Raw genomic sequence first — 18,562 nt, forward strand, 5'->3', positions numbered from 1 at the left:
GTTTGTAAATGTAAATATTGAGACCGATTCAGGGGTCAAACAGTGAGCCTGACAGAGCCGGTCACTTTATTGAGAATCAAAGCATACTGGCAAATCTGCAGAGTGAAACACCAGGACTATGTGTGAAGCAACATGTCATGGCTTTATTACATTAGTGAGTTGTAACAGTGTTTGTGTGGGACAATAAATAAAAGCAGATAAAAAGTAATGTGGATGGAATCTCTGATTCCCAATTTACAATTGTACATACAAGAAGTAGCCATCTGGGTATGGAGCAACTCCAAACCTGACAAAATCTGAATGTCGCTACACTGCATAAGACAAATCTTTTTACCACTCAACATAAAGAGGTGTTATCAGATCACATGACTGCAGCTGAGCTGACAGGCATTTTTCTACAAAAATCAAGAGGGGACTTTGTCCAATAAAAACCAAGAATATTGCTCACTCGGAGTCACTTGCAACAGAGAGGAGAATGAGAGAATAAGATTTGGTGAAGACTGACATTGGACAGACATTTTTGATTTATGTAAAAACCTGAAACAAGCACATTGTGTAGGTAATATTTTATTAAACCTGTTAAATAAAATAAGCACTTTATTTGTGTACTTCTCATCAAAATGTTGTAATGGATATCAGTTTGACCTTTTTCTGAATATCAAGGTGTTACTTGATTCCTTTTGAAAACAAAGTACATTTTTTATTATTAGAATACAAAAGTCACAGGAAACATAAAAAAAAAAAAAATCTGAGTGAGTAAGCCTCGTGGGAACACGGTGACACTTGTGGCCTGTTAAACAAATGGATGAGCCAAGGTTGACGTTCCTCTCCTAAAATCAACTATAGGATTGTGTTAAGGTCAAGGATGGTAATGCACGTCATAAACGTGAAGAAGAGCAGACACCCTTGTGAGCAGAGTAGGCTGTCTTGAAGGTTGACCAACAACAAGAGTGAAAACATTGGCAACAGGATAACAAGGTACATACAAAATTGGGTCAGATAACAAATGCCTCCACCGAAGTACTTAAAATACATTAGGAGTTAGTTTCAATCACAAATTAATATATATATATATTTTTAAATGGCTTTTTCTTGACATTCTTTCTTACACTGCCAATTTGTGATTACATACAAGGCATAATTATTACATTATAAAAGTAAATTGTGTCTTGGCTATGCTGACTAGTCTATGTTATGGACAAGAGTCCAAACACATTGCTTGCTTAATGTCTGAGTTGGTTTCATCATGATACATTACATCAAATCAACCTTCTCTTTAATTAGGCCTATATCACACAAACTGATTATTCCTATCAACATTTTAATCTTTCGGCAACCATGGTTTAGGGTTTTTCAAAAGAAATAACACTAATATTAAACCACTGATTCATTGTAAAATAATAATCTTAAAATGTGATCTATGAGAATAGCTTGATGATGGCGCTCCTTATTGTGCAGTAGGATTTGACCATGTCACACAGCAATAACAGGCTGAAGAATCACATTGTGACCGCCGTCCCTCTCGTCAAGCCTTAAACTGGAGAAGATGCACGAACACTGTCAAATGAAAAGGTCTTGTGTAGGTTTACATTTTTTTCTCTAAATGAAATAAAGGTGAGAGAAAGCATTACTTCTTTAGAAAGACATGGCAAACAGACTTACATTTTTATTTATTTTATCTACGAATACTGCATAGTTATTCAGTGCATCTGGTGCAATCTAATGTCAGGGAGAGAATGATGGCATGTTTAGGTGTGTGAAATGTCAGTCTTTTTGGTTGGTAGGTATGCATCTATTTGGAAAGGGCAAACACTACATCAGAGCCATTTTAGGCTCCACCTTCCTGAGCAGTTCCTCAGATCCATTCTTTTGAACAGAATATTGACCTAGTCACAGATAAGAATCTTCTTTATAATATAAGATCTATAGATAGTCATAATCAAGTGTTTTGTTGCCCCGTACGGTAGATCTATCCTCGACAGTGACAACACTTAATCTTTATTTTGGTCGTTGACTACAGCAGAGAAGACAAGCAAAGTGCTCTCAGTTAGAGGCTCATAACTACTGTCTTGGTGCTCCTCTCTCCCTCACCATTGTAAAAGGACGTTTTGAGGACCCCACCACTTGCCTCAGTGGGTCTAGCCTCGATCCCACACAGGGAGGAGCTGAGAGGCTCAGGATACAGGCAAAAGGCTTTAGGACTAGGACACCTTCAGCAAAAGTCAACAGCAGAATCAATAGCTAGCTGAGCCAGTGCGTTAGCCCCTAAGCTAGCAGCCTGATGGCCCCGTTCTCTGAACCCAGCAGCAGGAGCCTCTTGGTGGGCAGCACAGCCAGGCTGGTGAGGGTCCCACGGAAGTTCTCTGAGCTAAGCTTGGTGCTGCTGGCCGGGCTGGCAGAGATGTTCATCATGGAGTACACCCCTATCTTGTTGGCCAAGGTGCCCGCCACGATCTCTGCCCCGTACAGGTCGAAGGCATGGACCGGGTCGGAGGGACACTTGTACTGGTGGAGGGGCTTGTGCTCCAGGTCCTTCCACACGGTCAGAGTGTGGTCAGTGGACGAACTGATGATAAGATTTCCCCCAGCAGCCTGCAAAATACACAGGAGCACAGTCAGATAGCACAGCAACAGGGCATCTTGTGTGTTTACACAAACACCCACACAACTGGATGACAAATAGCACTTGTGTCCTAATATTCTTTGCCAAGACATTTCTATCATCAGTGGTATGGAGGTGTGTTAGATTGAGGAGTTTCCCGCCAAAGGCGCACCTCAAATATGAGTACTGAGAGTAATACTTAAATATTACAGCAATGAGGAGTCTGGGTCATTTCTGGATGGACCAGTGAGACTCAGTATAGCATTTCTAATGAGTAACTCCTGTCCATATTTACCTGAACTTGAGCCTCTAAAGCCAGAGACAATCCTTGACCCCACCAATCAGGGCTAAATCAAGTTTGCTCAGCTCTAGTGCTTTGTTGACTGCTTCTGAACAAACCCTCTGGGTACAACTGTCACTTGACTCACGTTAAAATTTCACCACAGCAGAATAAAACAGTAAGCTGCAACTCTGCCTCTTGTTTATATCAGCGGACTGACCGCTGAACATTTCATAGCCCTACATACTCCCTGAGGAGCATGTGAAGGACTGACTGGCCAGAGATAGTGGCTGCGTCTGAAATGGCATCCTATTCCCTGTATAGTGCACTACTGTTGACCAGGGCCCAAAGGGGAGAGAAAAGTGCCATTTGGGACATAGCCAGCATGTCTAGCAGCAGAAACATGTTGATGGGAAAAGACCCATTATGCACCAAAGCTCCGCAGGCCAAATAACTGACTGTGTGAGAGAGTGGGAGCAGTCAGTGCTAGGAGACAAGGTCCACTTCATATCTCTCAATATCCTGTGTTTATGCTGCTGGTGAAATCCAATAGCTAACCGCAGTAAAGAATAATCACTATCCAACGGGAACATGAATGTGTATTTATTTGGAACCATTGCTCTAGCAATAGTCACTGTGAAATTACCAATATACACAGACTGAACACACACACCCACCTTAATCTGCAGGATGTCTCCCTCGTGAGCAGGCCAACCTCTCAGCACCAGACCTGTGCGTGCGTCAAGCAGCACAATGAAGCCAGAGGAGAAGCCTGCAGCCACGGTGCGCCCTCCGGGGCTCACGGCCAGGTAGCGGATCAGACCGGCACTCACGTTGTTGTACGCCAGCCGGAACTCATGCTGTCCAGAGGGAGGACACAGGGAAAGCCATAGACAATATAAGCATAAGTGTATAAATAAGAGTGTTCTATATTTATGGGAAGAGCATCGTCTCTGGCAGGCCAAGAATAGACAGAGAAGCAGCAATAGGGAAAAGCTATTATTTTCCATTACACTGATCAATAACATGGGATAGAAAGAAAATCATGGTTCCATCCCAAATGGCACTCTATCCCCTACATAGTGCACTACTTTTGACCAGACCACAAGATTAACATAAAACGGATAGAGACTAAACAGGGAAGAAGTGAGCAGGGTAGTTCTTCTCCAGCTGGGTTTGGTAGGTACCTGCAGGCCCGGTTTGCGTGGGTCGATGAAGCGGAGGACAGAGTCTGCACTGCCAAACACCACACTACAGTGAGGAGCAGGCATGGTGGTCACTGCTGTGATGGGGTTCTTTCCATCCAGGGCCTCATAGGAGCGGATCTGTTTACCTGGACACACAGAGAGAAGAGCTTTATGTCCCAATACTGTATGTTCAGAAGCTTTCACATTTTATTTAACTCATTTCTTATTAATTCTAATTAAATATGTAGTGGTATTAAAATAAATATCACTCGGTTAAATGGAAAACATTGTGTACTCCAACAGAACAGAATCAGAGATTCAACTGAAAAGGTCTCCTCCCCACTGACCTGTGAACTGGTCCCAGAGGTGCACGGTGCCGTCACAGCTGACCACCTCCTGGAGCGCCTCCAGTTGGCCAACATAGAACACAGACTTCTTATGATCCGTGTAGGTCAGCCTTGGCTCCACCTCCCGCGTCCCGTCGCCGTGGTTATAGAGGGGCCACAGCTTCACCGTCTTGTCCTTGCTGCCAGACAGAAAGTAGTCCTCTCCAGCCAGTGGTGCCAAACACTTAGCCGCACCCGAATGGCCCAGGAAGCTCTGCAGGCGGATCTGGTGGAAGTGGAAGTGGGGATCCTGCTGATTGAGACCGATCTCATACTGCCAGTAGGCCAGCCAGTTGCCCTGCAGGGAGCGGCCACTGCGAGGGAGCTCCTGCTTCAGAGCGCTGTCCTCGGGGGTAGGACCCACCATCCAGGAGTAAGAGGAGAAGGAGGGGCCCAGGGATGGAGTGGTGAAAGTGGAGGCAGATGTGATGACAGGCTGAGTATGACTTGGCCGGGGGTGACCCCAGTTGTCTAACGAGCCCAGGTTGGGGCTCCCACACCCTGGCTCAGAGTCCCGGGCCACCTGGATGCGGTTGCCCACCAGATGGCTGCCAAAGGTGCCTGACTCTGGGAGGGTGTCTGAGCCCAGGGGTGTGGAGGAGCTGTAGGGGGCAGGGAATGGGCTGCGGCCCACATGGCGTCCCAGACCTGGGGAGTGGGGCATCTCTACCCTGTCCTTGGACCCTGCTGGGGGGTTGGCATTAGGACTGCCAGGGCTCACCCTGGAGTGGTAGGACTGGGCTAAACTCCAGACCAGCTCGTGGTTGGAAACCAGCTTACGGATCGCTACATCACCTTGAAGGGCCAAAGGACACAATGCTTTGAGTACCATTAAGGACATATAAGGTACATGAAGAATTCAGATTTTAAGATGGATTGTATGTATTTATAAACTGGTTTGTGTGTGTGTGTGTCACCTATGAGGCAGTAGAAGGGGATGTAGGAGGCGTATGCCATCTCAGGGTTAAACACGGCCTGCAGTTCCTCCAGAACCCCCAACTCACACGTCACCTCTGACCCGTCCGGCGTACACACGTCCAACAAGATGTATTCTCCCACCTCCCTGCGGGGGGCGCTCTCCATCTACACCACAGAGGAGAGGACAGAACAAGGGAATGAAATAAAAGTCTCACCATTTAACATATGCTAAAAGACTGAGCTCACATATCAAAACTAATACATTTGAATTTCCTGGCTTTTGACCAGCCTAACTTCACTTAAACATTTTTGTTTTTAATATATACAGTGTCAGACTGTCTGTTCTCCAGTAAGGCCAGTGTTTACCTGTCCCTGTAGGCACTGCAGCAGGGAGAAGACAGTGAAGAAGCGTTTCAGGGTTTCTACCATGTGTTGCTGCACCATCTCCCTGCCGATGCGCAGACAGATGAGTGCCATCAGGCTGAGGGTCTTCAGACACACAGCCGAACGTGTCTGCACTCCACTGGGGAACCTGAGGACAGAACAGAGTGGCAGATTCAATAGAACTGTTTCACATTGTCGATTTCAACTCAATGTAACACCATGTCAATTTATGTGGGAAAAAAACATTTCCGTCTCCAAGGTCCAATGTAACACTGAACAAAAATATAAAACACAACATGTAAAGTGTTGATCCCATGTTTCATGAGCTGAAATAAAAGATACCAGAATTTTCCATTTTCACAATAAGCTTATTTCCCTAAAATGTTTTTTTTGTTTACATCCCTGTTAGTGAGAATTTCTCTTTTGTCAAGATAATCCATCTACCTGGTGTGGCATTTCAAGAAGTTGTCACAACAATGCCACAGATGTCTCAAGTTGAGGGAGCGTGCAATAGGCATGCTGATTGTAGGAATGTCCACTAGAGCTTTTGCCAGATAATTTCTCTAACATTTAATTACCATAAGCCACCTCCAACGGCCTCTAAAATGTCAGAGTTATACCATGGCTTGCATACTCAGACATGTTCCCCATTGAGCATGTTTGGGATGCTCTGGATTGCCGTGTACGACAGTGTGTTCCAGTTCCCGCCAATATCCAGCAACGTCACACAGCCATTGAAGAAGAGTGGGAAAACATTCCACAATCAGCAGCCTGATCAAATCTATGTGAAGGAGATGTGTCGCGCTGCATGAGGCAAATGGTGGTTACACCAGATACTGACTTGTTGATCCTCAGCCCTACCTTTCTTTTAAGGCATCTGGGACCAACAGATGCGTATCTGTATTCCCAGTCATGTGAAATCTATAGATTAGGGCCTAATGAATTTATATCAATTGAATGATTTCATTATATGAACTGTAACTCAGTAAAAGCTGACATTTTTGCATTTATATTTTCGTTAAGTGTACATTAAACTTCTGGTATATAAATGGAAACTACAGTAAAAAGTGCCTTGAGTGTTGTGAGGTGCATTAAGGTGCATGAGTTTAAGCCTTCCCCAAACCATAGTCATAACCACTCAGAATGAATACCTAAACTTAACCCTGTGACCACATGGAATGAATGCATAAAAAATAGAGACGTTCATCCAGAATATGTTGAATTCCCAAGGGAAACGATGAGATCTTGTTGAGTTGTTAGTGTGCGTGCGGTTTACCCACCCCATCCTGGGTGAGGTGAGCAGGTCCAGCAGGGGCAGCAGAACGTCCTGGTTGATCTTCATCAGCATGTCCATGAGGGTGGAGTCCGACAGAAACACAATGATCTTCTGGGTCAGAACCACGGCACCCAGCAGACCTGCCTCCTTACGGGTGTTCAGACGACACGACACAGGGGGAGACACCTGGGGGGAAAACATGCCACACAGGGTTACAACTCTCAGAGCCAAAATAGAGGACCTCCAGTAGTGAGACTGTAGAGCTCTCAGGAAATACTGAAGTCTATTACCATACAAAGCTAAGTAATATCTATACATCTATCTATCTCAAATGGCACCAGCCACTGGTCAAAAATAGTGAACTAAATAGGGAGCCATTTAGGATGCACCCATAGCGAGGGCAATGAAATAAAAAGACAGTATTACCAGGTATCCAATGTAGGGCAGGTACTGGTAGGTGAGTACAGGCTCTCCATAGAGGTGTGCGATGTAGATGAGACAGTCCAGAACTGGTCCTGCTGTCTGGTCTCCTACCAGAGGCTTCTTCTCATACACACTGCCCATCCCAACACTCTCCAGGCTGCTCTCCTCCGACGCCACTGGAGCCACAAACTGGTGCTTCTCCGGGCCTGATTGGTTACAGGGAGACGAGAGAGAGTGCGGGAAAAACTTGAGGGAAAACTTGAGGGAAAAAAAGACTGCCATTTCCATCAGTAGGCACTATAGAATGACAATCTCTGATTTAATATGGATATCTTAACTGAATAGGATCTCTGTAGTACGCACAACCATGAACTTGCTGATTGTGTCATAACCAGGAGTTGTTTTCTGTAATATATTATGTATGACCTGTTACAGCAAACTCCTCAGTATTTTAAAATCCTGTCGTTTCAGTGACGACTATTGATCAGTTACTCACCAATGTAGCAGGTGGTGAGCAGCCGGAGCAGATTCCTGGCCACATAGCGAGACGTCACTGTTGGTCCAAGCTTTGCAGACAGCCATCTAACTGTCTTGCAGACCGTGTCTGTAGAGAGAAATCAGTTATATACAGTCAACACAACATTGACAATTGATATTCTCAGCACCCAAAACCAAATCTCTTGCTAATCGATTTGGGTTCTGGAGGAAAAAGCTTTCCAATCTCTCCTTACAAAATCCCCATCGCCTCTGCCAAAGCCCATTCCCAGTGGGGGGATGAGATATCAAAACACACTGAGCAACAAAAACTTACTCTGCTGCCTGTTCATGTGGGGGTAAAGTTCAGTAATCATTTTTCCTAGCCTAGGTTTAAGTGTTTGTGAAAATATTCCACTCCAAACATTGTTTGGTTTAAAAGAATAGAAGGAGCATAATGTTACCAAAACAATAGGTCTGGATTTCAGGCTACATTTGTCCAGGGCAAAGTCCAGCACTGTAGCATTCAACATGGTCTTTTCTGAATGTGTATAAAGCATATCACCCAGTAAACTACTGTAGAGATTTCATGACAAGGCATTGTTTAAGAATGAAGGGTGCTGCTGGTGTTGCTGGTCTGTCTGTCTGGGGCATGGGCTCAGGGGGATAGTGGAGGGAGGGTCAAAGGGAGCGAAAGTACCAGCCCTGACATCTGGACGGAGCTGAGAAACATGGTGGTGGAACAGACAGTGGAGCTGAGAAACATGGAGGCCAAATTGAGGGACAGTGAGAAACAGGTGGAGGAGCTGAAGAGAGAACACAGGTAATCTGTCACCATAGGACTTACACTGAAGGGAGCACCACTGCAAACCAACTCAAACCAAAGGTGCTTATCATCCGCAGTGTGCATGTGTATGATACATCTACTGTAGTCAAGGAGTGACGTGAGAGAACATATGACTTTTAAAACAGTTGAAGATGTTAAGATAATCTATAGTAGGATGGCCAGAATTAGTGACTAAATCAATATTCTGTGCAAGAATTTCAGCTAGTGGCTACCTGACAGGCTCACTTTCCCGTTGAACTCATCTTTCTTCTCCAATCAGTAGGGCATTAAAAAAAAAACAATATTTATTGTTAGACATAACATGTAGTATTTTCAGATTTTAGTTTATGCTTTTCATGTTCATTTGAAATTCCTGTTCTTTTTAGATTATTTCTCAATAAAAACAAGCGTATCTCTGAAATGTCAGTGTATAACAAGCGTATCTCTGAAATGTCAGTGTATAACAAGCGTATCTCTGAAATGTCAGTGTATAACAAGCGTATCTCTGAAATGTCAGTGTATAACAAGCGTATCTCTGAAATGTCAGTGTATAACAAGCGTATCTCTGAAATGTCAGTGTATAACAAGCGTATCTCTGAAATGTCAGTGTATAACAAGCGTATCTCTGAAATGTCAGTGTATAACAAGCGTATCTCTGAAATGTCAGTGTATAACAAGCGTTATATTTTCAAAGCCTTTTATATTTTATTCAGATTGTGTCATGATAACTTATCTTTATGCGACCCGCGGAAACAACTTTGAAGATGACCACAAAATGCAAAATCCTCAGCTCTCTCTCAACTGATATAATGTTAATGTGTTAGAGCAACACCGCACTGAACGATCCCGAACATGAAGAATCCTATTTTTCTAGGCAACATGCATTTTATAAACATAAGGAAGTGAAACTTCATGACCAAAGCGCATTTTCACCCACAGATTGGGTTGATATCATATGACTGTTTACTGTCAGTCCGAAAACCTTTTTTCCACACAAAACAGCAAAGATTATTTTACTGGAACTCTCGTTAGAAGTTGAAAATGTGAACAATGGAACATTAGGTCTATTTAACATCATTAAATATCACCCCATCATTTGGGGTGATATTATAGTAAGACTACTTTAGGGGTGATATTATAGTAAGACTACTTTAGGGGTGATGGTAGAATAAAAAGATCTGTAGTAACAGTCTAGGCATTCATACATCAGATATTTGCTACAAACATTCAAGGGTAGGGCATATTTCAGACTGCGACAGTGGGATGTCTTTCAAGTGCACTTTGGAGCAAATAGGCCTAATTGTTTCTCAATGTTGAATGTCTTTTTTCTTTGTCATTTTAGCCTTGGATGCCAGAATGACGACCAGTGAGAGCCAGGTATGGGATCTGAAGACAGAATGCAGGTAAAACAGATGTGAATTTAATACCAATTTTACGCAAACAATTGTAACTATTGTTCAATAAATCCCATTCAACATGATTTATTGAACAAACAGGATGAATTGAACAATAGTTAGAATTGTTCATGTTGTGTTCTCTCCTGCGTCCGCTGGGCAGTCAGACCCAAGGTGGCATTCTACACCTCTTTGTCTAACTCGGGAGCAATGCATGTCGGACCCTTCAACAGTGAAACCACATTGGTCGACAAAACCGTCATCACAAACATTGGCAAGGGCTACAACCAAACCACAGGTAGTGTCTTCAGTGTCTACACACCAACCTACATGTCCACAGCAGTGGTGGCTGCTGAGGGGAGGTCAGCTCATAATAATGGCTGGAAAGGAGCAAATGGAATCAAATACATGGAAACCATGCGTTTGATACCATTCCACTCAAGCCATTACCACAATTCCATCCTCCCCAATTAAAAGGTGCCACCAACCTCCTGTGGTCCACAGTGGCCAGCTAGACACTGAGTCCAACATCCCTGGCAGGCTGCTCCAGTGTCTAACAGACACCACACAGTGTGGTTATGGTATGTCAGTAGAATCTCACCTAGAAGGATCTTGTGCTCTTTCTCTTCCGAGTCCTCTGAAGAGTCATGCTCATCCTCCTCCTCCTCCACCATGTCTTTCTGTGCGTCCTCCAGCTCCATGCCATTGACAAACTCCTCCTCCAGGGTGGCCACTGTGTCCTCTGTGCAGCCAGATAGAGTCAGTTCTAGGCTGGGACCACTGCCCTCCCCTGTCCCTCTCTCCTTCCCCTCCTCAGTCTCAGTCTCCTCCTCCAGCTCCCCTCCCTCCTCTCCCTCGCTGGCCTGCTTCAGGTCCTGGCTGCTGTCAGCTGACTTCAGACTGGCTCGGTCCCGAGTGGAGTCGGCGTCTCCGATAGAGACCTCGCTGGTGCTGCTCTTGTCGCTCAGTCTCCCCACGCTCAAAGACTCCTGGTCCTGCTCGTTGCCTCCTGCTGCTGAGTTCTGGCTCTGCAGTTTCCCCCCAGCGGCTCCCCCTGCTCCATTGTTGACGTAGAAGCCATTCTGGAAGTCCTCCCCCTCTGAGAGGAACACTTGGTCGTTGAGGCTGATACCTGAGGAGTAGTCCACCAGCCCTGGGTCTCCCCCCACTCCTACACCCCCAGCCCCTCCACTGCCCCCTCCCACCTTCCCACTCACAGAGCCTGAGGACAGCCTGCCTTCCTGGTAGTCCTCCTCCTCCTCTCCTAGGTCACATGCCCCTCCCCTCAGGCCTTTGCTGGCCTCCCATTGGGGCTCAGAGCCCGAGCTGCAGCTCTCGAAGCCAGATATGATCTGGAGCACGTGTGGCAGGAGGCTGGACAGGAAGGCCTGCAGACCCAGTCTGACGATCAACTGCAGAACAAAGCAGTCTGTGTAGAGGTAGAAGCGACCTCTGAGGCACCGCGGGTTCTCATACACACTGACCAAGGGCTTCAGGAGATACTTGGCTGCGTTTCGAGGCCCGAGTACCCTAGAGATGGGCTCAAACAGGTACCAGGCAGCATACACAGCAGTAGACTCCTCTAGCATGAGCGCCAGCACAAAGGGCAGGAGGATCTCCAGCCCCTCAGCTGTGATGACTCCCTGTAACAGTGTCTCCAGCTGCTGCCATAGGTGGAAGACCACATCACGACCTTGAAGGCTGCAGGTGGTCTCCATCTTGGAATGGTAGGAGTAGATGAAATGGTGGAGGGCAGGGAAATATGTGGGGAAAGGCAACGGGGAGAGGATGGGGCTCAGTAACTGACAGGGGTTTGGGGGCGGGAGACCCTCATAAATGGGGTCGTATTTAAAAAGAAGAGGTGGAGGACCACATGGTTTCTCTACGTTGGCTTTGGAGGAGTGCTGGCGTAGATGTAGCAGTGTCTCCAGAGCGTGATGCAGAGGCAGGGGCACGTCACGCAGGCTGGCCGAACATAGCTTTATCACAGCCTGGAAGCGCTCACTCAGGGGGGTGCCTGGTTTCACACCCCGCAGTTTAGACGAGTAGAAGATCTCTGCTATGAGGACGCCCAGAGCCTGCATGTCCCTCTGGTAGAGTTCTGCTAGCGAGGGGAGACATTGTGGAGCTCCTGTCCTCTCCTTCCTGGAGTCAGACTGGTGCCAGACTTCTGCATGCAGGCTCTTCACCAGGAAGTTATTGAGTTTCTCCAGCTCTTCCAGAGGTTGAAGGGGGCTGAAGCCCTCAGGCAGGGTGATCTTCAAGTCCTCTGTGTTGGTGGCACCACTCAAACTCCCCTCTCCGTGCTTCTTGTTTATGATGCCCCCTCTCTGTAGCATGGCACTGCGTATGCCAGAGCCCAGGGCACTGGTGGCATTACCTGCTGTCCCCTCCCCAGGGAAAGAGCTGGGAGACTGGGACACCACCATGGCTGGGTGCTCTCCTCCAGTCTTCCCCCCAGACCTTGCGGTGCTGATGAGAGGTAGAGGGACAGAGGAGGTAGTGGAGGTGCCAGTGGAGGTCCCTCCACTGAGTGAGTCCAGAGCCTCCATACCTTGTTCTAGCTCTTCATCTCGGTCCACCATGGTCCAGCCACTGGACTCACACCCCATGGCCTCTGGGACCATTCCGTCCACCATGGCATCTAGCGGTGGAATCTGTAGAGGCGGCACATTGAGAGTGGCGGGGCCCAGGAGAGGGGGTTCAGGTGGCGAGTACTGGTAAGGGGCAAGGCGGGGCGGGTGGGGCTGGTCAAACAGCTGGACCACCCCGTAGCTGGTCAGATGGGTGTGGTTGTCCACCAGGTGCAGGCACACATTCTTGGCCTTGACGGCTTCTTTACCGGACAGCTTGTAGCCGAACGTCAGGTCTATCCAGTAATGCAGCTGCTGAGACACCTCTCGGCTCTCCAGGAGGCATCTGTGAACCTCAATGAACTCCTCACAGGAGTTACACCACGGGGGAACTTCCAGATCCGGCATGTCAGGGTGGATGGAGCGGAATATAGAGGGATCTGTGTAGAACTCTGGGATACACTCATCCGGGGTCCAGCTCTGGATGCGTTCCATACTGGCTGGGTATTCGTTCGGTTCCCACTGAGACCTGACGTGGCTGCACAGCACTGACTTGGGTGTCTGCCGGGCCCTGTAGACGTAGTAGGTGATGTCTGACAACACGTCTGAGATGTGATGGGGCACATGTAGGTGTTCAGACAGCCCTGAACCACCGGCACCTACAGATCCACCCAGACCCAGGTCTCCTATAATACTGACTGCCCCACCTCCATTAGCCACCGCTGCTGCAAGGGCTTCTTTGGTCATCTCATAGGTAAAGTCCAGCTGTTTGTCTCCTTTATTCAGCCTGAACTTGGACCGCCTGAGGTCGCGGAACCTCCCATATGGCACAGTGAAGTCCACCACCCAGGGCAGGACCGGGTGGTAGTTAGGGTCTCCCTCCCTCCGTCCAGCTAACCGGTTCAGCTCCATCAGGTAGCGGAAGTTGCTGACTCTACCATGGACCCAGTCCAGGACCAAGGACTTGAGCTCATCAAAACAATCTCTGCACAGCCTCTTATCACGGTCACTGTACACACCTTGGCCCTGGTCCCTCGCCTTGATGCTTCTTGGCACTTGTCCCTCAGTAACATAGCAGTCAGCCTCTCTGTCGTCCCCCAGCACTTCATAATGGGCCAGGGTGACCTTGAGGCGGCTGCAGAGCTGTTCGTCCACCGCTATGTCCTGCAGGGAGAGCTCTCCACAGGACAGCCCCGACGCCTGACAGGCCCGCAACGCGATCAGTAACTGGTAGAGGATGAACAGCACTTTGGCATGGCTGTTGGCCAGCTTGGCTGGGCTGTAGGTGACGATGTCATGGAGTGAGTACTGGGTGTATGGGAGAACCACGTAGAGCATCTCTGCTGACTCTAGTAGGCACTCAGCAGGGAGGACGTTAGGACACAGTTGGTCTGAGGGGTGCTTAGAGGAGGAGCTGCTTGGGGAGAATGGGTTGTCTTTGTCCTTATCTCTGGCAGGGGAGAGGGATGGCGACACGGGGATGGAGACAAATGTAGAGCAGAAGAGCTTCTGCAGCGCTTGTCGCACTGCATCTATGGCTGCTACATGCATCTGCTCCGTAGCCCCTGAATAGGGCTGCACGTGGCTGTGATGAGCATCGCACCACAGATTTCTGTGAAAGGACCAAAACACATGAGTACGGTAGCGACTCTCAACCATGTTTTATTAGACATATCCATAAATGTATTACATTTTGAGGGACACATTTTACAATTAATTTATTAGGAGTTTAACATTTGAACTTATATTGAAATTCTTAAAATACTGTATAATGTTGTTATTTCACAATTAAAGTATTTATGCAATTAAAACTGGAAAAATACCTGAAATTACGTTGTGATACACCCTGCATGGTCTTCATGAAAGAATCCTGGGAGACTAGTTGGCAGCCTGGGTCCCTTGCCAGCCTGTAGCTCAGCTTGATCTTCCTTAGGCCCTGGATGCACACTCGGGTCCAGCCAGGAGGCAGCTTCACAAGGGAGCACTGGAGGTAAGTGCGAATCTCTGCTTCACTGGCGCTCTCTGAACGGGCACAACGGATGACCCTCCTCTCCCTTAGGCCCATCACCCAGCGGGTGGGGACCAGGGCCACCAGCTCTTGAGGCCGGGGCCCTGGACCTAGCTGCCGACGATCCACCCCAAGGTCCTTCTCTACAGCCGACACTAGCCACTCCATGGTGACCTACGCTTCAGGCCTGATAGACAGGAGTCACACTGTCCTGCTGTCGTCCCACTCCCTCCTCACTATCAGCACAGAGGATGACTCTCTCTCACCCTTCCATGGAAGGAGTAAGTGCTGACATGTAGGAGCGGGGTTGTGTCTGAATGTTTCCTGTGAAGACATTTGAAACAGAATATAAATGATCAAGTTGCATTACAATTTTAAACAGAATTTCAGTAAGACGGACCTGGTTTTAATGCTTTAAATAAGATATAAATCTGCATAGAAAAAAAATACTTTTCATTATACACTAAAACTAACGAGTGAGCTTGTCCAGGGGTGGTGCTGCTGACATGAATGATAGCTAAGCTGCTACTGCTTATTATCTATCCTGTTGCCTAGTCACTTTACCCCTACCCATATGTACTGTACATATCTACCTCAATGACCTCGTACCCCTGCACATTGACTCGGTACTGGTACTGTATAAAGTAATCGTTACTCATTGTGTATTTATTCCTTGTGTTATCTTTCTCTCTGCATTGTTGGAAAGCATTTCAATGTTAGTCTACACCGGTTGTTTACAAAGCACGTGACAAATAAAATTTGATTTGAGCTGTGAGGTTGTCAACTTTACTCGTTAGGCTAAGCTCTACTCAAGTGACTCTCCTACTGCCTATCTAGTGGCTTTTCAAATAAATAAATTGATCCTGCCAGCTAATCAACCCAAGTGCAACAAGTGAAAGCTCCGTGGAAAATGAAGGAATATGAAGTGACAGCTGCTAGTTATTATTACACTTCATCTTCCACTGAGCCATTGCATAGGCAGTAGGAGAGTCATGTGAGCAGAGCTTAGCCTAATGAGACGAGAACTGTCTACATGCCACGCATCACTTACTACTGCCATTGAGACTGCCAGCTAGCTATGACAGGGTCTCCCATTGAGACTGCCAGCTAGCTAGGACAGGGTCTCCCATTGAGACTGCCAGCTAGCTAGGACAGGGTCTCCCATTGAGACTGCCAGCTAGCTAGGACAGGGTCTCCCATTGAGACTGCCAGCTAGCTAGGACAGGGTCTCCCATTGAGACTGCCAGCTAGCTAGGACAGGGTCTCCCATTGAGACTGCCAGCTAGCTAGGACAGGGTCTCCCATTGAGACTGCCAGCTAGCTAGGACAGGGTCTCCCATTGAGACTGCTAGCTAGCTAGGACAGGGTCTCCCATTGAGACTGCTAGGACAGAGTCTCCCAAACTAGGTCCTGGAGCCCCTCCCTGGGTGCACCTTTTGGGTTTTGCCCAAGCACGACACAGATTTAAATAACTGACTCATCATCAAGCTTGGATTGTTTCAATCAGCTGTCTAGTGCTAGGGCAAAACCCAAAACGGGCACCCAGAGGGGCCCCCGAAACGAGTTTAGAGAACCCCTGAGCTAGGACACTGCCAGTGTCGTTTGCCCCGCCTGCCGAGTACTGCTTTCCAGCAGGTCTTTTAAAGTTAAAATCCTTCTTTGGTGGGGGGTTTTCGGCGGTTGACATTCAACGTTGGTGCATTTCGTTACCGCCACCTAATGTGCTGGAGTGTGGGCCAGAGACAGCGTTAGCAGCCTCAATGGCAGTTGGCGCGGCATGTAGTAGTAACCAGTCTTGCATAGACATTATTAAACGAGAGTGGTACCAGAGACAGAAGAGGAAGCGAGACACCACTCGCTGTTTTTTTCTGGTTCAATGAAAGTCAATAAAACAGCTAAGTAAACAAGACTCAGGTGCCATTGCTTTAGTGTCTATGGAATACATACCGTTTTCTTCCATGGTAAACGGCCTTAATGAACTACCTTCATGTATCCACCATCTTTGGTATAGTACTAGCAATGTCAGTGTTGTAACTAGCTAGTGAGCTAACTAACTAAAAGTATTCAATTTCAGTCTCCGAGTCCTACGAAACTTTATAATAATGCATACACAGAAACTGAAATGCATTCAGCGAGACACTCGCTAGCTAACTTAAAATACACGACTAAAAGATTGCGAGCAATTTCATTAGCTAACGTTAGCTAGCTGCAAGCAGCCTACCTAACTTAGCTCCCTATTTATCTTGCTAGCTACCTTAGCTTGTATGAGCTCCTCACGTACCTGTGACAGTAACTTATACAACGTCTGGTTCCATACTGAGTCCGAAATAAATTCGGATGTTCTATTTGAGTGGATGCACAAGTGTACTCACTCTTTCAGAAGCAACTTCGGTTAATTGGGTAACAGGAAAGAAGTAGCCAGCCGAGGATGTTTTGAATCCGATAACTCACGTGACCCCCTTCCCTATTCCGTGCGCGCTCATGTGATTCCTTCTTCTTCTTCTTCTTCTTCTTCTTCTTCTTCTTCTTCTTCTTCTTCTTCTTCGATACGGTTTAACGGCAGTTGGCATCCAATAAAACGTTGCATTACCACCACCTACTAGACTGGAGTATAACTCTCCTATACTTTACTTTAAAATAAATAAATACCCTACCATCTAACACTACACTCACAAAAAAATAAACATACTCCACTATTTACATCTATTTAGTCCTACTTCAGGCCAACAGCCTGAAAGGATGGGACACCACCACTTAACACACCCTGTAGCTCTTCTGACGTCAAGTCAACACCCAAATAACTCTGCAGCTGCTACCACAACCTACATTTTCTGCGACTTACTGTTCCATCCCTACAGTACAGTTAATAGCCATTGCTATGAATGCAAAAAATCCAATATTACTGAAACATATATCACTTGTTGGTTTATCCCTCTGTACTGGTACAGATCTACTACTCACATCACCTCTTTTCAGGATCCCTCCCATCTTCCTCTACTTTCTTCACTATATAACAACTTCTACACTACTCTAACCCTGGAAACCTCAACCTGCCTCTTTCGCACTGGACATTTCTGATCCCCAGCCCCATCGGCACCCCGAAAAATTAACACATACCATTAATTTCCACAATGCTACCTATTTCTTTGTCTCATGCCCTTCCATACACTTTTCACACCTAGGAACATCCCTCCTACACACTGCTGCCACATGCCCATAAGCTTGACACCTGTAACATCATAATGTATTTGGCACAAAAGCTTGAACAGGATAACTTTTATTAGAGGTCAACCGATTTATCAGCATGGCCGATTAATTAGGGCTGATTTCAAGTTTTCATAACAATCGGTAATCGTCATTTTTGGACGCCGATTATGGCCGATTACATTGCATTCCACAAGGAAACTGCATGGCAGGCTGAGCACCTGTTACGCGAGTTCAGCAAGGAGCCAAGGTAGTTGCTGTCACACCCTGGCCATAGAGAGGTTTTTGTTCTCTATTTTGGTTAGGCCAGGGTGTGACTAGGGTGGGCATTCTATGTTCCGTTTTCTATCTTTTGTGTATTTCTTTGTTTTGGCCGGGTATGGCTCTCAATCAGGGACAGCTGTCTATCGTTGTCTCTGATTGGGAGCCATACTTAGGTAGCCTTTTCCCACAGGGTTTTTGTGGGTAGTTGTTTTCTGTCTTGTGTTTTTCACCTGACAGCGCTGTTGCGCTTTGTTCCACTTTGTTTTTGATTCAGTGTTCAGAACTAATAGACATGATGAACATGCACCACGCTGCTCCTTGGTCCTCTCCTTGCAACAACCGTTACAGAACTACCCACCACAA

General features: G+C 46.8%; 1 protein-coding gene across 2 annotated transcripts; it reads right to left on the minus strand.

The window, feature by feature from the left end:
• Positions 1-123: 123 nt before the first annotated feature.
• Positions 124-17,250, minus strand: wdr81 (WD repeat domain 81). Of its 2 annotated transcripts, none has more exons than XM_014214600.3 (12): positions 17,104-17,250; positions 14,547-15,055; positions 10,752-14,335; positions 7,953-8,060; positions 7,460-7,662; positions 7,038-7,219; positions 5,740-5,905; positions 5,373-5,538; positions 4,417-5,250; positions 4,070-4,215; positions 3,560-3,742; positions 124-2,592 (listed from the first exon to the last, which is right to left on the minus strand). In XM_014214600.3, the coding sequence occupies exons 2-12, from the start codon at positions 14,897-14,899 to the stop codon at positions 2,266-2,268; spliced, it is 6,252 nt and encodes a 2,083-aa protein (XP_014070075.1). In that variant the 5' UTR covers positions 14,900-15,055; positions 17,104-17,250; the 3' UTR covers positions 124-2,265. The 2 variants fall into 2 exon arrangements, with proteins under 2 accessions (XP_014070075.1, XP_014070077.1); XM_014214602.3 differs by having other exon boundaries at positions 17,013-17,232.
• Between the last annotated feature and the right edge of the window lie 1,312 nt (positions 17,251-18,562).

The sequence above is a fragment of the Salmo salar genome, chromosome 09 (genome assembly GCF_965601325.2).
Source record: "Salmo salar chromosome 09, fSalSal1, whole genome shotgun sequence".
NCBI classification, from domain to species: Eukaryota; Metazoa; Chordata; class Actinopteri; order Salmoniformes; family Salmonidae; genus Salmo; species Salmo salar.